The 21,394-nt window shown below is 32.2% G+C and overlaps 2 protein-coding genes across 3 annotated transcripts in view; one reads left to right on the forward strand and one right to left on the reverse strand.

The window, feature by feature from the left end:
* The window catches only part of LOC149907015 (uncharacterized), a 251,513-nt gene extending 239,780 nt beyond the window's left edge, over positions 1 to 11,733 (reverse strand). The window contains exon 1 of the mRNA XM_090104081.1: positions 11,654 to 11,733. Coding sequence (XP_089960207.1) covers positions 11,654 to 11,671 — 18 coding nt within the window. The 5' untranslated portion in view covers positions 11,672 to 11,733. The remainder of the gene's footprint in view (positions 1 to 11,653) is intronic.
* Positions 1 to 21,394, forward strand: part of Sema2a (Semaphorin 2a) — a 248,737-nt gene that overhangs the window by 151,433 nt on the left and 75,910 nt on the right. The window contains exons 1-2 of one of the 2 annotated variants that reach the window (XM_090104079.1): positions 1,133 to 1,346; positions 9,367 to 9,616. The exons of the other annotated variant lie outside the window; for it this stretch is intronic. Of the exons in view, the coding sequence (XP_089960205.1) occupies positions 9,412 to 9,616 (205 nt within the window). The 5' untranslated portion in view covers positions 1,133 to 1,346; positions 9,367 to 9,411. Of the gene's footprint in view, positions 1 to 1,132; positions 1,347 to 9,366; positions 9,617 to 21,394 lie in introns of those variants that run through there. 2 annotated transcript variants of the gene reach the window in all.

The raw sequence follows: 21,394 nt of genomic DNA on the forward strand, positions 1-21,394 counted from the left end.
TAAAAGTTTGTATAAAAATGGTTAATTGGCATCTTACCGGTCGCGGTACAAAGATGCAGACAACTTCATAGTGTTTGAAGTATGGGACAAAAAATCCACTAAGGATCGTAAAAACCGCTTCCAAAAATTTGCAGCTCGTTTGACGTTATGTAGACCTTGCACCACTACTACCTGCTACTTTGTGACATGTTGACATAGGGCTGCCTCATCATTAAAAAAGTTATATTATTTGCCTTTTGAGATGAATGAAAAAAAATATGTATACGATGTTTTAAAATTGTACAACTACCTATTTCTTGTGACTTGTGAAGTGACGTAAGGAATTAATCCGAATATAAATAATTATAATTAGTTTTTATATAACTACTTAAATTTATTTTATTAAAATATTACGAATTCCGTAGTGTGAAAAATAATGTATAACTAGATTCAGTAAAAAAAGTTTTCCACGTTTTTATAAAATAATTTATATTTTAACATAATTAAGTTGATTAAAAAAAACAAGTGATTTATAGCAGAAGTTTTCAATGTGCATTGTAATTATCTTATTAAACAGTCGGCTCTCTAACAATTATAATTTTCTTAATTATGTCAGATCAATACTCACTCGTGACAGGTGACAGAGTGAGTTAATTATCATAGAGGAAAGGTGACAGCCCTAAAAGCTTCATCTGCCACTTGAACGATCGAAAGGTACGACGTCGCGCCGGTATCAGGAAGGAATGTACAACGGGTGACTTGAACAGTTCCTGTCCCATTCCCGCACAACCGGCTTCGCTTAGCTAAATTTGTGCGCTATCCTACTCATGCACACCAACGTTTTCAATACTTACCTGCGTGAAATGATATACATCTGTTTGGTAGTGAAGTCCCTCTTACGCTCGAACGCCGTAATGGATTGTTGATATTGCCTTCTCGCTCCGACGTCTCACGGACAGGGGGTAGACGCTGTTCGTACGCGCCTGTGTTTGTGTTCGTTTATTTAGTGAACTTGGAAGCTCGCTTTCGTGTTTGTGCATAGGGTGTCGGGTGTACATGTGTGCGTGAATTGTAGAGGCGCGACATAGCTTTGCCGTCTCCATGACTTAAAAGTTTTGTATGGTATGAAAGCAGCGGGTTAGTTCTGCGCCGGCCGGCCCGCGGGACGGATGTGCGTGCTGTGTTCATGCAACTTTCTTCGCTACTACGATTTAAAAATTCATTCATTTGTAATTGTTGAATGAAAGTTTATTAAAACTTATTTGTGATAATATTCAAATGTTATTGGCATAAAGTGACGATTAATTTGAAACAGTGTGTGTTTATTTTTTTGTGAAACTGCAACGTGTTTGGTTCAACGGACTGAGGTTGGTCGTTATACCATTCCCGTGTACAGAATGTTACCAACCAAAACTCCGACATATTTCACATGCGTAGTTATAATGAGTATTATTTGTGTTTACAGTTTACTTGATATAAATGTTTGGTTTTACTCTTGTTATGAATGCAACTTAGATCTCCAATATTAATTTGTTTTAATCTGTCTAGCGTAAAGCTTTTCTACAAGAACTTAAAACTTGATAAGATATTTTCAATATTCTATAAATTCAGTACAAATATCTAAGAAAATCGAAATAAACATGACTTTTTTATTTCGGTTTAAGATCAAGTAAAATATGTTTATCGTGTACTTAATTAGTTTAAAGTAGAATAAAACTATTTAACAACATCCAAACTTACAAAAAGCTCTACTATAAGAATATTTAATAAAGTATTTAAGCCTATTACTGCTTATTAAGTCATTTATTTTTACACATAACTAACCTAAATGCTCAGCTGAGTTGAACAACCTTACCAAAATAGACAGAATACTAAACATAAAGCAATACTAAAGACCCTTTCACAAATCATCTGCCGCCCGAAATGTACCTGCTAAAATAAACCAAGACAGTTGCAATAATAATACTATCTCTCCATTCAGTGAGTATCATTGTTCAATATCTATAGACTACAATAGACCAGCTATTGTCTGCAGGACGTTTAATTGTTATATGCAAAAATCTGAATTACTGACCAGAAATACTGTTTTTTGTACCCTGCAATATGAATGAACTAGTCAACTACTCACGTAGAGCCAATGTAGAGTTTACATGTTATCATTAATCATTTATATTTTTTATTTATTTTAAAAATATCAGTTCAAAAATTGACTCTACATACAACATAGGTACCTAGAACCCACTACAAATAATTGTGAACGGCATGTTTTTTTTTTTCATTATAAGTACTATTAATTTATGAATGTACACAATTATTAAGTAGGGTTGATTTTTTGTTGTAAATAACCACGTTCCAATCAATGTAATGGACATATTCAAAGCAATTAAAAAATATAAATGCTTCGATATATAAGTTCATCATATTAAGGTATTGGAACGGAAATTTCACTAAAAAATACCTATTGTATTTTTTTATATTTACAAATTACGTATTATTTTTGCAGTGTATTGTAAATAACCATTCTCAGCCAGCAGTTATGTGTATATTAAAATCAGAAAATAAAGACACATACTTAAAGCACTACAATTTAAAAAATAAAATTATTTAAAGACATAATTGGGATCTAAATAATTATACCGAGAGAGCAGGATAAAAATGTTACTGGAAACAATCGATTGAAAAAAAAACAATGTTATATACATATATAAAAAACTAAAACTCTCCAACTAGATAAAATCATCAGACAATTTTCATCGTATTGAATACATTTTATAAAGGTAATTTTAATGAAAATTGCCAATCATATATATTTATGATTGGCATTATAATTAACATATTCCAACGTCAATATTTGTCTAAATAACAGAAAATATACCTAGTCAATTTACATTTAAATCTATATTTCTCGTTATATTAATGTTTGCATGCAAAATATAATATGTATCTACAGTTTTATTTTTCATCTACCTAAACTAAAAATAAATTAAGCGTAATCATTGAAAGCACTATAAGATATAGATAACATACCATAGATGATTTCATGTACAAAACTGTGTACAAAACCCATAATTTATTTCCTCTTTACATTCTTTATGCAATATGGACCTCAGACTATTCGTTTCCTTTAAATACATACCCGAGTATGTAACAATACCCACAAAATATCGTTAACAAGCTAAAACCAAACCTTCCTAATATTACCAACTAATCCAGTAAATACCGCAACGTCGTAAAACAAAAGACGAACACAGCATAGAGAGATCAGCAAAACTTACACAATAATAACTGCTGATAACCGTATGTTCCCTTAGTAAGTAGCGCCCCTAATCCCAAAGAATTTGTGATATTGTTATACCTACGTCCGAAACAATTGATATCTCTATTTGTATCAATAATGCGAAGGCAGACGGTTACGTACATTCAGTACGTGGGTTGAATGTATGGGCCCCAACTAACGCGGGACGAGCATTTATTGATAATGTTTCTGTACAAGATTTCGGTTCTCGTTATTTAACGCTGGTCTGAGGGAGGTTATGGGATAGGTGTTTTTGTTAGCAGAAAGAAAACCTCTTTGCTCCTTTTCTTTGTACAAGTTTGATGCGAACTGATAATAAATCAGACTAGCAAAAAGCAACCATGCATCTCATATTTTTATAAATATTTAACTTCTCTATATATACCTTTATATCCTTTATAAAATTATAATAAAAATATTAAAATAACATGCTACGAAAGCTCGTTATCCACAAAACAAGGAGAACATAATCCATGAAGATTATAAAATTCCTAGCCCATAAACTAGTAAAAACTTTTAACTTCTTCATAATTTAAAAATACAAAATATTTTATTACAATATAAATTATTTTTCAAGTTAAAAATTCTGAGTAATAATATAAGTTTTTACTAAAAACAACAACATTATAAACTGAAACTAAAGACGAAGTACTAAAAAGTGAAGTCCCGTGTCCCCGTAGTGGGGTAGGGGGCAGATGCATTATTCATACATCTGTTTCACTGATCGATGTTTCTTTAGGGACAAGTAGGTGATCAGCCTTCTGTGTCCTGCCAGACCGAGACATTTTATTTTTTCGTCTCCACCGGGAATCGAACCCAGGACCCCTCGGTTCTACGCTCACGCGTCAACCACTGTACCGAGGAGGCGGTCGAAGTACTAAAGTACCTACTAAAGCTACATCTAGTTTTGTTGTGAAGGAATAACTTAGTATAAGTTGGTTGATATGTTTCTAATGTCTATTACTTTTCAATTTATCACTATTATCCCAAACTACTTACATACGAACTAAACCTTTGTGCATACTCCATTATACAACAATTAGTTGTCCCCAACATAAGCTACCAATAACAGCCGAAGAATTTAATTATTTATACATTATAATATCTGTTGTTCCTTTGAATTTGCAAGCATTTCTTGGGGTTGCGGTTGTGGATCCAATAGCTCCGTTTGTAGCATTTAATTGATTTTGTGCTTCAGAAACTAATTAGACTTTGAGGTTTATGTAACCGAACAGTATTAATAACTTACCATATCTTAGCCCTTAACGCAATCTCTGCTAACATTATGCTTACGCGATTATATTAACACAGCCGTGCCTATGTAATTTATAGTGTCTTCCATTACTTATCTATACTAATATTATAAAGCTGAGGAATTTGTTTGTTTGTTTGAAAGCGCTAATCTCGGGAACTACTGGTCCTATTTGAAAAATTATTTCGGTGTTAGATAGCTCATTTATCGAGAAAGGCTATATATTATCACGCTACGACCAACAGGAGTGGAGCCACGGGGGTGAAACCGCGCTAAGCAGCTAGTTGTTTATAATACACAATTACTAGAAATTCACTTGCGTAATTCAATTAAATGACATGATTAAAAATATAAATAATATTCGCTCGATTTCTAAAAGAAGAAACTATTTCAATGGCTATACAGTATACACCCGAGAATTTTTATGAAAATGCCTTCCAAGAATCCATCCCTTTATGCCTTATTGAAACGAAGAAATAAATATTTTGCAATCTTTATTACACGCTTCATTTAAAATATATTGTGTATTACATTATAATATTCAAGTGAAATATTAAAATTATATTCAATACACCTAGATATAAATATGTACTAACATAAACTAATTTGATGATGAGTACATTGAATATAATATATGGAAAATAGAGCGCTAAGCATTGTCTACTGAAAATCACATCAAACCAGACGTGATTTCACGTAGTCATTCATTAAAATCGATAATAAATTGGTATCATTTATCATATTTAAACAGCTTTGGATTGAGCGTTATCTCAAAATCCCGCCGTTAATATTGTTTCAGGCGTATCCCATCATTATAAAACTATTTGCGAACCGGCTACACTCGTATAACACGCTGTTATTCTGTTTGGGCCCGAATACTATCAGTACAATATTTATTCAGTTTCTTAGTAAGGAGCTTACGATTCGCTCCACGGCATTGTATTAATAATTCAAAACGTATATCCGGACCGTACAGTATCTTCTGCCCACGCAATTAACTTGTCTGGATTTCGCTATTTACAGAATCATAAAAGTGCACAGAAATAAGATAGCCAATAAAATAGTATCTTCGAGGTAAACAAAATCACTCTTCTCTACCTCTAGAAATGTTTTATTCCGTACCGTATCGCTCTATACTTCTCCCGAAAGAAATAAAACATGAAATCGTTTGGTATCCTTTCAGAGTGTTAATTAAAACGGAGGCAAGTATAATTTACTAAGCTAAGATGTGTCGGCTGATATTTTTATTCGGTTTAATGGCGTGACATTGATACGTGCCGGGAAGGAAACATCGAGTATTGTGTTACAGGCTCAGTGGTCTTTATCGACGCGAAATTTCATTATATTCGTACCCCTATTCCACCTACCATTCAATTGGAACACCTTCGCACAATTGGAAGGGCTGCCTCAATGGGTTGTCGGATGAAATTTCTTAACATTCTTCGCCCATAATGAGGAGGATGTCGTGCAATGGGCAGCAGTAACGGTGTAATTATGGAACAAAATGAGATTGACAGATATGAAAGGAGATTAAAATCCACTTAATGAACTCGTATAAAGTAATGCCCACGAAATGCTTAAGATTTCTTCCAAGAAATTATTTTGAATAATCGTGAAACTTTTTATTTTATTAACGCTCCGGTCGTTGGGTGGTTTGAGCTGAATCTCGAGGCGATGTAATTAGATATTCTCTTAGAAAATATTCACTTTTAATATTAGATATTACACTGAATTAGCTAATATTCTCGGATGAAATCTCTTACAGATCTCGGGCTAAATGTCTTTTTGACTATAGAGGCAATGTAGGCCGTCTTGAACGAAGAAAAATGAAATATAAAATTAGTGAAGCAAAAAATCGTTCGGTGTACGAGTATAATATGAAGTGGTCTGTTGGGAATCAGTAATGAAGACATCATTATGGAACCGGTTTCAATACTGAGAATCACCGGACAGGATGTGCGAGCGACGTTTTTGACTCATATTTTTCATTCGACCGAATCATTTCTTAGCATTGATAAATTAACAGGGATTTAAATCATTCACCAAAAGTTTGATGTTTGATGTAAAAATAAAGATGAAATATTTTTAGAAACCACAATCTAATTTCAATGAAGAAGTATGTTTAATTTTTAAACTATAATAATAATAATAAGTCGTCATAGTTTTGGGGTTTTAAGTGTGTTTTAAAATTTAATGGACTATTTAAAACACATTGAATTTACTTGAACACCCATAAATCAATGATAAAATATAGCAAAAGTAAAGTAATCAATAGCACATCATTTTTTATTTCCCTGGATAAAGACGTACGTCACGTTGATCCCAGCGGATACAAACAAAATAGAAAATTTTAAGCCACCCCAAAATGTTTATTTGAACGGGGAGATTTAAAAATATTTACTCCTAACGATGCAACTACCATCCACAAAGATCATGAGTTCAGAAGCCATTAATCACGATGAATAAAAACTATTAACCTCTCACGAGAAAACATTTTGTTACTTTGTACTTTTCTTTCGAATTGTAAGTCATTATTGCCTAATAGACTCATTGACTTACAAAAAACAAAACCAGTTTTACATCAATTTGAGTATTGAAAGTATACTATGAGTTCATATAAAATTCGATTCATTTAGAATAAGAATAAGAATAAGAAAGAATAAAATACATTTATTAGAATCACCAAAGTACCACCACCACATAAAAAAAAACAATAACAAAAGCACTCTTAAAGACTATAGAAAATAACAGGGATAAAAAAGAAAAAAAAAATTAAGAGCTAAAAATCTATTTTAAATTTTTGTGGGGCGACTGGTGACCTAAAGGGTAAGGCCACTCAGCATATGCTACGCCGCACCACGGTCGGCATAGCGCTGGTTTTCAGGGCCCAACCAGACAACAGACGCGTGTCTAAAGTGTCCCGAATAATAAAATATAGTTAAATAACCTAAAATAAAATTAAATAAAATAAAACAAACTAGAAAAATTTAAGTTAATAATTAAGTGTTTTAATAAACTTTAATTATTGTTAACCAATTAGCTGTAAGTACTTAGGTAAATATACGTTACCTTTATTATTAAAATCATGAAACTATTAAACTTACTTTGCGAGAAAGCTCACAGCGTAATTTCCAAATATATTCCTCGCGTAATTTATTACGCATCGTAATCGAGTCCGTGATAACACCCTTTCAATATCCCTTTTTTGAAACTTATCTATTTAATTCATCTCAATACTCTTTCACGGGAACCCTGACCGCATTCAAGGAAAGATACACATTACACATGACGAAGGACCGAAGATTCGGGTTAAATTTAGCAGAAGACATTTATTTATTCCACGATACCCATGATTATAATCTCTTTGGGTATGATGAATTACTGATATGTGACGACAATGTAATGAATTGGAAAATGTGGAAGATTATCGGGGTAAATAGCCAATTGCGATTTGCTTTATTCGTACATTTCGTAATGTTTACTTTTTTGTTACCTACAATAAGGAAAAATTTTGTACCATAAATTATTATTAATGTTTAATGCTTGAACTTCGAGTACATGTTTAAAAAGATAAAGAAAAATAGCACAAGATAATCCTCTTACTGTTTGTAATATAGCAAAAAAATATAATAATGGCGGAAAAAAGAGTCAGATTTAATCGCAAAAACTATGTTTGATGATGCAATTAAAGCCAAAAGTACAATGACATGTGGTTTCCATTACGCTAGGTGTACTACATTATCAATCTCCATAACAGTCTTTGAAACCATTAAACATCCCCATACTTTACAGTAGAATCAACCGGCGTTTTATTTCACAATGGGCGTATATTGTGTTTTTTATCCCATTATTTCATTTATTGGTTTGTATTGCTTATTTGCGTTCGTGTCGCGTGTGCTCTAACTATAAATCACTCGCAATAAATCAAGCAGTTTACGTTTATATTGTTTTGATATCGATATTATTGGATTTAGTGGTTAAGCTTTGTGCACATTTAAACATAACTCTTGTATCTTTTAAATGAATAAAGTTGTTATTTCATTTCATTCGAAAATAAACATTTTACTGCTTTTCTTTTTATTTGCGATTGTTATCTTGAACATTGATATGTTTGTCAATTATTTTCACAGATACATACATATATAAATATATTTCTGTTATTGAATGTCTGTTCACTACCATCAAATCTTCAGGACATGTTATGTTAAAAATAGTGATGAATTTTTTTGCCAGACGCAACATTTTACATCAAGCTTATTTCATTTAGGCCTAACCGGCAAACATAGCTTTTTGCTTTACGCGCAAAATTTTTCTTATAAAATACATGTTTATAATTTTTAAAAACATAATTTTTATTTAATATATTATAATACTCTCTTAATTAACATCATAAGATAGTATAATATAGAGAAGCAAAGGAGCGTCAATGAATAAAAATGATTAAGGTTATAAACAGAAAACTTTATAAACTTCGACTCTCCTTCGTATGTATCGAAAAAATAGAATACACACAAAAATATTAAAAATACTCTAACATTTAATTGGAAATTGAATGCAATATGTAATAGTTATAAAAACACAATTACAATTTAAAGAAGAACATAGTATAGTCTAACTATAATGGAATCTTAGTCGTGTATCTTTTCACATATCACATACCTAGATAAATAATTACTTAATTATATAATTTTCTTTTTTATTAAAAACAATAAAAATAACGTTTTAGTAGAAATGTTTATTATTATGTAAAACGAATAATGCTCATTTTATATTGAAATATGTCGGTGTTTTTTTTTTCACTTTTGTTTTTTTTTTTATTTATGCTTTTATTCCCTTGCAGGTTTGAAATGTATCGGTGTTAAACATTAGTGTTAGTGTGGTGATTATGTATATTAGTGTGCGGACTATGGGGGCGTTTTCCCTTACCGTTCGTTGGTTAGCTGTAGTGCTCATCGGTGCGGAATGGCAGGTTCATTCCCAGCTTATTCAACCGAATTCTGAAGTGGACAGTTCCTATAACTTTTATTATGAACAACCGTGTTGTACGGGACCGGTGACTAAGAGCAAATACCACGTGAGACATAGAAGAGGTGAGTCATTCTTGTTTGTTTGTAATTTAGTTTAGCTACATTTTTATTTCAATACAAAATCTCAAAAAGGTTGAGTCATGTCACGGATAGATTATCCATAACATAAGTTTCTCACAAAAACAGATCTGCGTAAGCTCTATTGCTTAAACACAATGATATCCGAAAAAGAAGAATATTTTTGCTAAATATTTATAGAAAAAAATTCGTGCTCTTAATATTTATTAGTCATGAATTTCTCGTCGTAAAAAATTCTCAGAATATCATAGTGTATCTTTCGAAGTATCTTCGCAAATCATAATTCACGATACAACACACTACATTCACAATTGTGTGCTTGTGTGCTGTCACATTAATGTGTGCGTGTACGTAACATTACACTTACTCTACATTCAAAGCAATTCAAGGGTACCTCATGAAAAGAGACGGAAGTATAATTTTTGTTTGCGTGCGATGAGACAAAATTATTCTTTTGTTTCATTGCCCTCTCTGAGAATTCTGGGAGATTTTAATACAGTTCAACGTGTTGGTGAAGTAGATATACATTAACAATAAGCTTGAAAATAAAAGAAAAAAACATATTATGTATTCCCTTGCTGTACATTTTCTAAGAAAAATATAGGTAACACTTACAAAAACGTATATTATGTTAATGTGCATAAACACGAGAACTTTATTTTACGAAGAATGTAATTTTATTAAGATTTAGGTAAACATGAATTATTATAATTGTCCCCACATAGATATAGTTTTATTATTAAAAGATAGTTGTATATTTACTAATCTCTATCTAAACTATTATGGCCATATAAACCGCAATATTAATACGCAATTACCGCCTTCATTAAACTATACCCAGAAACAGTTTACTGAGAGCATAATAAATGTGGTAACTTGAATAATTATACCTTGTCAAGTGTTGTGAAAATACGATAATATTACATTTCAAAATCTAATATGTACCTACACAAAGCGGAAGGCAAACTGCATCTGTCTGGCATTGCATTCATATTCAACTAAATAAATCCAAAAAAATAAACATGATCCAAATAAATCCGCGTCCAATTATTTAAAATACACTCGTATTTATTTGTAAAATAAATTCTGATCCCTCGGATTGTAATAGAAGAAAAGCTGTGAATTCGGGGGCCGCGCTCAGTTCAGCTAGAACGTCATCAAAAGTGTCAATCACGGAGGTTTCCGAATAGCAAAACCGATTATCGGGCATATTAAGGGCGCTTGTGCACTACAAGGAATTTTACCGTCCGGCATTCCGATTTTTTACGGTCCGGTGTGGCATGAAAAAACCGATGAATTGCTTGTGCACCTGTCCGTCTTTACTCGGATCAGTGCGGTACAGTTCAAGGAAGTTTGGCGGTATAATGCTATCATAAATGATTGTTTTTGCATTTTACAAGAAACGAGTAAAAAATATAGAAGGTGAAATATTATATTATTTCGTTATAATAATAAGTAAAGTTCCGTAAGAGATTTAAAATGCGTGTTTCACTTATTTATTTTAATCGGTGACGAGGAGCTAAAGCTATTCCCACTTGAACTTTAACTTACCAACACTTACTTCACTATCACTACATAGTATAAAACAAAGTCGCTTTCCCTGTCCCTATGTCCCTATGTCCCTTTGTACGCTTAAATCTTTGAAACTACGCAACGGATTTTGATGCGGTTTTTTTTAATAGATAGAGTGATCCAAGAGGAAGGTTTATATGTATAATAACATCCATCAAATAGTGGCGAAGTTCTGTTATTTTTGAGGTTTCTAATGTGATGTCGTAAATAATTACATTTTTTCCGCTTACATTGCAAACGCAGGCTGAACCCTACGAGTTTTATCAAAATAATGTACTAAGTATTGTACACATTGAAAAGGTCTACAGAAAAGTCCGTGATGGTATATGTCTATCTCTTATGGATAACCCACAATAACTTTTTTTTGTCATTTACTTTTTACGACAAATAATGGCTAATTTTCGAAGCGATTTTAACCAATACAGCATTAATCCTTAACCAATTAAATACATTGAATACATTGTTCATTTAATATAGATCTATATGGCCCTTTACACCGTCTGATTTAAGTGAATATTTTCGAAGATATTACAGATTTAAAAATTGCGGGACGTGTAGCGTTTTCGGCGGCCGGCCGCCCGGCCCGGCTATATATTTTATACCCGTGCGAAGCCGGAGAGGGCCGCTATGTTTTTATATACAACGTTCACAGTTTTTCTGTAGTGTATTTAGTATCAGCATTGCACCCGTGCGAAGCCGGGGCGGGTCGCTAGTAGATAATAATTATAGGTCAATGCTTGGTCAATGTATATAAAATAACAATACCGACTTCTCAAATCTCATTGCCAACTAAAAGAAAGTAAAACAAGAGCTTGCTTTCAATTGGCATATGCAGTAAAAACAGTAAAATCCAAGCAAGTGGGCATTCGAAAACAATTATACCTACAGCGACTCGTAGACAAAAAAACCATCCGGAATAGGGAAAAGTAAAATGTCGGACAGTAAAATTACGTATAGTGCACAAGCTAGTATATAGATTAATGGAGTGCCATACCGGACCGTAAAAAATCGGAATGCCGGACCGTAAAATTCCTTGTAGTGGACAAACGCCCTAAGTCAGTTATTGTTATCGACAGGGCGCTCCGTCCAACCAACCGTGAAGTAGATTAGGGACATCATATTATGCCGTACTTTTGGCGTCAGCTGCACGCATCGCATGCACGCTTAGCGCTAGCGTGGTTTTTTGCAGAACTTCTTATTAAATTTTACTACGAAATGCTTAAATTTTTAATAAAATTTGGGGTGAAGCATTTCCTCTACAAAGCGATTTTGTGCACGAATTTGGGATGGCATATAAATTATAGCATTCATGTGCATATATGGTCTATTAACGCCGAATATTACAAATTCATTAATATTATAAAAAGCTACGAACTCCTATAATAAGCTACAACAAAGTAAGTGCTGTTTATGTAGGTACTATTTACTTGTAATAAAATATTGCTACATTTAATACACAGTCACTAATGTTCTTAAGCGCAGTTTAATATAATTAAAACGAGAAAACATTTGTAGAGCACTAGAGAGACTGTTAAAAGGTATCGAAGATTTATGTTAGAAGTAAATAATGGTTTAAGTCTATCATTAGCAAGGGAAATGTTTTAGTAAAGTTGTTCCTGCGAACGTACATTAGCCGCTAGCTGAATAGCGTTTAATGAAAGGGATGCCTCATACATTAACCACCATGCACTTTTGCTGACCAAACGTATGTTATAGCGGTCTCTCTAATAGCAATCTATTGGCAGTAATGTACTCTCACAGCGAACGTTTCAGTTCAAAAATCGAACATTCAACATAAATAATACGCTATAAAACTTCGCTGAGTAATTGCCCTTTGAAATTCTAAGTAGTTAAATTCATGCACGCGTCGCATTGAAGGCGAATGTCCACGCTAGTTGTGTGTAAACAAAAAGTGCATAGAAATTTTTAAAAGAAAGAACGCACTCAGCCGGGCGGAGTGAAGAGGATAAAAAAGGAACGCACAATGCAGGAGGCCGACATAACGTCCGGAGTAGTCAAAACTTGGAAAGAGTCTTTTTGACCGATGACCACGCTAAAAAACTCAATGATTATAAAGGAACAGGTTAATTTAGGCTAAGAACACACTCATCTATGTATTTACAGCATCCATTCTTGTATGTGTATAATATAAACTGGTTTTGGTTATTCGCTACAACTCCGCGTGGGCAGAGCTAACAAACGTAGCTCAAATATAAATACGTTAAAACTCGCTAGGACATGACATGAAGATTTAATACACGTTATTTCAATTTTAGTTCTAATTGTAACATGAACATACATGACAGAACGTCCCAGAGGGAATGACATTACTTATTTTAGACATTGGGAACACAAAACATTTTGTTCGAAATTTGGTCACGTTTACGAGAGGCGAAGGGTGTCCCATATCGTATCTGGAAGCATTGCGATTGTCCATTGTATTCTCACGAGACAAAGGGTTGAGGACACGGAGGAAGCTTACCTTCGTCAAACTGCTTTTGGTACAAACGATCAGGTATTTGTAAGTGATCAGTACTTTATCTCGAATAGACTTTTGTCGTTGAAAACACAAAGTCATTGGTTGAAGAGTCGTATGAATATAAACGATGTTTTTAATATTACAGGAAAATGGAAAATTCAGAAGGAGTTCTATTTAAAGTTTTATTTAAAAACTCCTATACCTAGTATAATATTATTTCGATGTATAGAGCTTGATTTACGATTACTTTTATGAAAGTTATGTGATAATTTTTGTTGATAGAGCAACGATTTCTCTTACATAATATATATCTCTATATCGTGTTGACATAAGTAGGCGATTGCAACGGCACATATTATTTAGTGCACTATGTATTACTGATTGATTTTATTTATAAACAAGTATGACGAGAATGATGAACAATTATACCTACAAAAGCTCATACGATACAATATATACATATACGATACAATATAAAATGAATGCATCGATATTTGATAGAGCCGCTATAAAATAAATTAAAGGAGAATGGGCATTTTACTATGGAAGTTGGGCCTGAACCCTTGAGTTGGACCAATACACATGAGATATTGTTTTTATAATAGATCATAACACATACATAACGGGAAAAATATATATAAAAAAATAATCAACCGGGTTTTTGTACAGTCACATCAAGTTTTATTTCTTTGTGTATAATATTTTATGCAATAAATAACTGTTAAAGGACAATGACAATATCTTTATGTTACTCCAATTCACTTTCACTTACAAATACGTACTAATCTTAAGCCTTCTAATAACCGAAATACACTAATATTATGTTTTGTAACAGGTACCTATACCGTGTTTATTATAATTTAACGTAGTTAGACGTTTTTTGTGGTTAAACTCAGTCACTCCAGTGACATTTAGATTTATACTTACTTCACTCGAATTAAAAACACCGTTATTGTGCGCAAAATAATAGCCAAATAAATAAAACTTTTTGCCTTGACTGTACAAGAACCCGGTTGATTTATTTTTTTATTTTATTTTTTTCGTAAGGTATGTGTAATGATCTATCACAAAAACAATATTTCGTGTGTATTGGTCTTAGCCCAAGTTTCAGGCCCAATTTGCCCATTCTCCTTTGACAAATCAAATATTAGACACGCGGGACATTATTTTCGAATGCCGTAAATGCACGATAAATCGCAACTCAATTCGATTCATTAAACCAGCGAAACAATCACACGCCGCAAGCAGAATTACGACAAATAAGTCCAGTTCATACGAATTATCTTCGCAAATTAATTAATATAATTATTTTGATTTAACATACGCAAACATAAGTGCGTTATTGAATCACAATTTATCTCATTACATTAATGTTTAATCTGTTTATGAATAACAAGCTTTTTAAAGCTAAATTACAATCATTGAAATTCGTTAATACATGTTGATATGATTAACGCTGTGTTCATGATAAATGTATTGTTGAAACGGGAATTTACTGCAATAGCTGTTTATGAGCGGTTTTATGTTTTATTGGTAAATAAACAAGTCATATTTTCTTACTTTATCACACACAAAACTGTTCAGATTAACTCTATTCAAAATATTATTAGATTACTTCAATGAATAATTGGCCTATAAAGACCAATAAAAACAAATTTAAATTTAAAAAAAATATCGTTTTACAGTAGAGCGCTAGTTGATTGAATTTAAAATGAAGATACCTCTACCTAAAAGGATAAAAATGAAATATAAGTAACAAACAAAAATAATTTACACCGTAACCCTCAACCTCGTTTGCTTCGAAAGCCACTCGTATTAATAGTCTACGTCTATTCAAGAGCGGGAGAAAAAACCCTTTTAAAATTAGTACAGCTGTCCAAGAATATGTAGTTATAACTATTTTAGTCTTTCAAATAAACAACGCCTCACAATTTAAAACACAAGAAAGATTAAACATTAATATCACAGCAATATTAAATTCATTAACAGTTTATAACACTACATTAAATTTTATTCTTACTTCCCTTTTCGGCGCCATAAGCCCGACCACATTAACTTCATAACGCGGCTTCTTTGTTCGCTTTAAAACAATCGTGGTAGCGAAGAGGTTCAAATTCCGACTGTAAAATACTCATCACAGGTCAGAACTGTCTTGGACGATAGCTAAAATGCTTCAAAATTCTTGCTATTCCAGTCTTTGTGAATCTGAACAAGAATTGAATGAGATACTTGTTTAACCTCAGAGCGGATTGCATTCTACATTGCTTATTTCATTTAGTCGAAATCTTAACAGTTAGCCACGACATCTTTTGCGTTTTTATTTATTTTAACTGTTAAAAATTAACTATATTATCTATTCTTGGGATTCAATAGTTTAATAAGTGTGTGTGTGTGTGTTAAATATTATATTATACATTAGACATTATATGTCCTGGACGTGTGTAATAAAAACCAGTTTTAAATGTTTATTGGCAACACCTAGTATTAATAACAGAAAAGTTTAATAAATCGAATGTTTGGAAAGTTTCATATTTTGTTGGTGTATATTTTGTCTTTTAATTTTATTCTAAATAAAGCAATAAAGTACATTTTATACAACCATATAGCAAAGTTTTATCCATGTCTAGATGCCGGTCAGGTTATATAAGTAAACAATTACACGGTACTTTGAAATTCCTTTTAATAGAAACTTAAGTTGTGTTAGGAACGTAAAAATGTTAATAGACCCATATCAAATGTCTTAAATTTCCATATAGGTGAGTTAAAGTAGAACATTTCGTTTTAATTCAGCCAGAATGTCTTACTGAAAACGGACAATGTATTTTACATTTTACACAACGCTCCTGTAGCAGCATTTGCATTGTTAATTCTGTTTCACTTTAAAAACTGCGCTGTTTTTGAGGTACTAGTAAATAAAATTATTTTAAAATTTAGATTCTACAAAGAGGTACGTTTTTTCACAGACATACTCGCTGCAACAATTAATGTTCGTAATTGAAATGCATACGGCACTAATTTTATGCTAAAAACAGCTAAGAAATGTGTCAGGTTGGTTAGCTTTGGCGAGAGCATTAAAATAATTATTGTAAAAGTGAAGAGAGTAAATAATTCGCATTCTAAATATTATTTAACATTTGGTACAGTTTTTATATAGCTGCTCTAATTAATGTTGAATTTTAATAAAATTCTGCAGATATTTTCCTAGACTAGACGATTCACGCAACGCCATCTAGTTAGTTACAAACGCATCAAAGCGTATGGTATGAAATATAGACATCAACGTATTTGAAAGGTATAATAACATATCTAATAATTTATGCATTTTTTTTTTCAATGGTCATGATTAATCATCATTCCATGATTAATATTTCTGAATACCCGGTACTTCAAATTAGTAGTGTTTGCACACAACATTTGGCAGTGATAAAAGTAAGAAAAACAATCATTCAAACATTAAATCGACCTTTTTAAATTAACACATACCACAAGAATATTTATATTTCCTTACCGATATTGTGAGAATAACACAAAAATAACTGGCAGTTTCCTTCGGTTTGTTGTTGGAGGAATTTGCATTTAAAATCAGAAGCGCGGGAACTCACGAACCGATTCCGTCGGGAACTCAAACGAAATACTTCATTTTGGCAAGCCTGGGCTTTCGCAGTGACCACATATTTACTACATAAAGACTGTGTATCAATATTTTGTATTAAACAACGAATTTATAGTCCTGTTCTTACATCGTGCTTGTATATTAGAAAATGTAAGCTTTTTCTGATTGTAATTTTAGTTTTGACTACTAATTAAATATACGGATCACATGTAATTTAGTTGTATATCCACACCAATTACCTAACTATAATTACTACCCATCCTCCTACAATAAATATCATTACTGCGAATTTATCAACTTCCTCTGCTACCAAAAATCGATCGATCAATAATCATGTACTGGCACGTCACAATACATCGAACAGAAATCCAAACCCTTCAATATTCACACATCGGGACAAAGCACGCGGTCGATCAATACGGTCTATTCGAATGCAATACAGTCAAAGGTAATTCGATACTCGCTGTGGATCGCGCTTTTTGTTTTGCCACTTATACGCCTTTATTTTCGTAACCCAACACGGAGACGGTCGCGTTACTATTGACACTTGCGACCAAAACATTAACGATGATTTTCTTTCAATATTTTTTTGGAGCCGACCGGGAGCTTGCAAACAATTAGAGAAACTCGATCGAAGCTTTGACAATCTGGCGCTTAATTTGGCACGACGTATTGTATACAATATTTAAATTACAACAGTGTTAAGTGCTATAAATTAAATAGAGTAATTTGTAGAAAATAGTGTCATTAGATATTACATGTGTAATGTAATTTCTACGCACTACTATTCAATATCAATATGGTTCGATTACAATATTGAATAATCTTTTAATAGAAATACCTTAATGAATAATTTAGCCAATACAAGCACTTTGTTTAACGTTTATTGAACTGCAAGACTAATAAGATATTTTAAAAAGTTCACTAATAAAACTTGACATCTCTACAATAATTAAAATATTAAACTTTACATAAATTAAATAATATTACCGCTATAAAACCTCAGGATTACCGTCCGATTTAAATACGTCGATAGCAAAGCAGGGCATTATAAATTAATGATAGCAATTTCCCTAATGACATTGTAAAAGGAAAGTTAACAGTTTTCGTCTATGCGACAGTATCGTGAGGTTAAACATTGATTTTAAGAGCTCATGAACATTGCCAATATCATGGAATTTGATAGTACAAATTACAATAAGCCAAAATAATTCACGACGCTTTGTCTCGAAATTAATTATGGACTGCCTTTACCAGGTGCGCCTTGAGGCTCTCATAATGTTCGCGATCCTTGTCATATCTTAATTATTTTAATAAAAGTTTACAAATTGCGACTAAACGCTACTCTCCAATCATAAGTTCTATCTTTGTGAAGTAATTAAGGTAACAACTTTAAATAAAATTCAAGTATTGGAAACACAAATTGAAGCTGCTTTCTAAGAATAAATTTTACGCTTAGGGATTATGATGTAATGAAATAATTATTTGTAAAATTATAAAATTCTATATTTTTTTTTGTATAGTAGAATTAATATGTACCTATTGAAATTACTCTTTCATTTCCTTAATTTTCTGATTATGTAAAAGATTCGTCGTCCTTCACTGTCCTAAAGCATAAAATAGTTTTATTAAATATCACGTAAAAATGTTTCCTTAAAACTATCTCTTTACAAAATTTATATTTAAGGGCCCTCGCAAGTACCAAAATATTATAATTTATGTACTGCATTCATAAAATATGTATTGAATATGCTGTGTAATATTGTTTCTCACAATTATTGTATTCAATAATATCGAAATTGATCAGAAAAATTCATTAAATTAGCCCTGTCCCCCGGTAAATAGGTAACGACTTCACCCGCCGTTGCTCCTAAATTATATTACTTTATTGTTATTTTTTTTTTTACTCTGTTCCCTCGGAATAACGTAATTGGCTTGGGATCACGATACTATAACTATAAACTGCGTTAGCGTTATTGGTTTGCCTTTGTAAAGTTTATTTCTCATTGTATGGCTCTATTTCCCTTTACTATTGTGTAATGTGTCAATTTTTCATTAGCATTCGGTAATCGAATAATCGAGTTCTTTGTGTATAAATTGCGTGGGGTTTGTGTGTGCAAATATTGTATAGCAAACATTTTTTCCCATTGCATGTATTATGAAGTTATTGTGTGCTCTACGTGCATGTAATTATTATAAGTAGATAATAAAAAAAATAGAAATATGATAAAAGTATGAATAATGTATCTATTTTTAAACACTTCATAGCTTGTACTTAATTCAAGATTGGAAATACTAACAATACATGGATTAAACATTTGACACCACCTCCTAAAATTAAACAATTTACTTTGGTCCCATCCATCTGAGCTTTCAGCACAGTCCTCTCACTCTGAGCTCTTCCTATATACACGAGAAATCAAATTCGGTCATACATAAGCGTGATTCACATGTCATCTAATACGTTTCGGATGAAAGGTTCTCAATTAACCAATCCGATATAGACTAGATGTCTGCTTTGGACGGCGATAGCACGAGTAGGCACTACACTGAAACGTGCGAACGTACCGACCAATCGAGTACCCTTAACACCACTCGATATTCGAATCGCAATTGATATCGATTATCAAAGAGAATAGAATCAGAAACAATCGTTTCCTTTATCTTATTTGCGCTAGTTGATATTGACCATCGAGAGCATGTGACTGTTGTTTGTTGTTAAAATGTTAATAGTAAAATTAAAAATATATACCTACTTATTGCCATTTTTTTTACTTGCACTGAAAAAAGGTGAACTAGTTTTCATAGACAATATTTTATTGTTATTTTAAGCACCTATAACAGAAAATTTGCAATATTTGGTATTTAATAATAACCAAATAAAGCCATCTAACAAATAATGTAGCGTTATGGTAGTGAAAGCAATTTTTAAATCGGTCCAATACGAATCATTTTATATTATGAAATCTCCAATATTTCATTCTAGCATGAACAGAAAGGACATTTCTAGAATAGAATAGAAACGTCCTTTCAAACTTATCTAAATCCACTATTTGATTCATTAGCACTAGATACGATACGAACTTCCAGCAGAATTAGCAGTAACAGGCAATGCAAAACTCATACAATAAACACATGTTTACGTTGCAGCGGTTAGGTTAGATTGTTTAGATAATCGTGTGACATCCAATTGGCTTGGACATCGAATTAACACGATCACAGCTGACGGACCTACGAGCTATTTGCGACCTTTCATTTATAGCGCTTTTAATTGTATTGCCTCTTTTATTGGTGCGCCGTTTTCCTGGATTTACGGTGCCTTTTGTTGCATTATTGCTTTTTGATAGATGTAACAGAATTTTAGAAAATGTGCAAAAAAGTATTGTATGAAATAACATTTGTTCAGAATACATGACCTAACTTAGCGCTAGTTACTTTACTGTAAACACGCCATGTGTTTATAATAAAGTTTAGCAAAATGCTCCAAAAAGTGATTAAATAACAAGGCGTCTTATCCACTTAAAGCGAACTTTTGTTTTAATTTACATTGTATAATATTCGAGAAAGTGTCAGCGTTAGCCCTACAAGGTTTGGTTCACCAACTTTTGGACAACAAAATCAACAACTTAAGAATATCTTGTAATAAATCCAAAACCAAAAAAGAACATCGTGACATATGTTAAATTAAATATAAAATGTGTTGACAAGATGGAAGAAGAAGAAACATAAATTATCTACATGATGCTGATTCGCCTAACGCTCCCATATAACTGGTGACATGGTAATAACCATAAATAAGCGCCGGCTTCTTCAAACATTTCTTTGTCATTAAGAAGGTGTCGTTTATAATTCTTAATTATAGCTTTCTTCGAAGCTTTTTACTAAACAGCTACTTATAAGACATTCACGTGTAAGTTTAATATTTTTTTAGTTTCGAGTGAGGTTTAGTAAAGTAAAAATGTTTAAGTATTAATAACGTAGTAATATTAATTCATTGAATGCCAGCTCTATTTTATATTTTAAAAGAAAAAAGTTGGTTACATTGTTTTAAGTAAAACTATGGTAAAACATAATATTGTAAAACTGTGGTAAAACGATG

Source organism: Colias eurytheme, chromosome 7 (genome assembly GCF_061535395.1).
Source record: "Colias eurytheme isolate Ceu_HAF_F1 chromosome 7, ilColEury1 Martin Lab GWU primary, whole genome shotgun sequence".
Classification (NCBI taxonomy): Eukaryota; Metazoa; Arthropoda; class Insecta; order Lepidoptera; family Pieridae; genus Colias; species Colias eurytheme.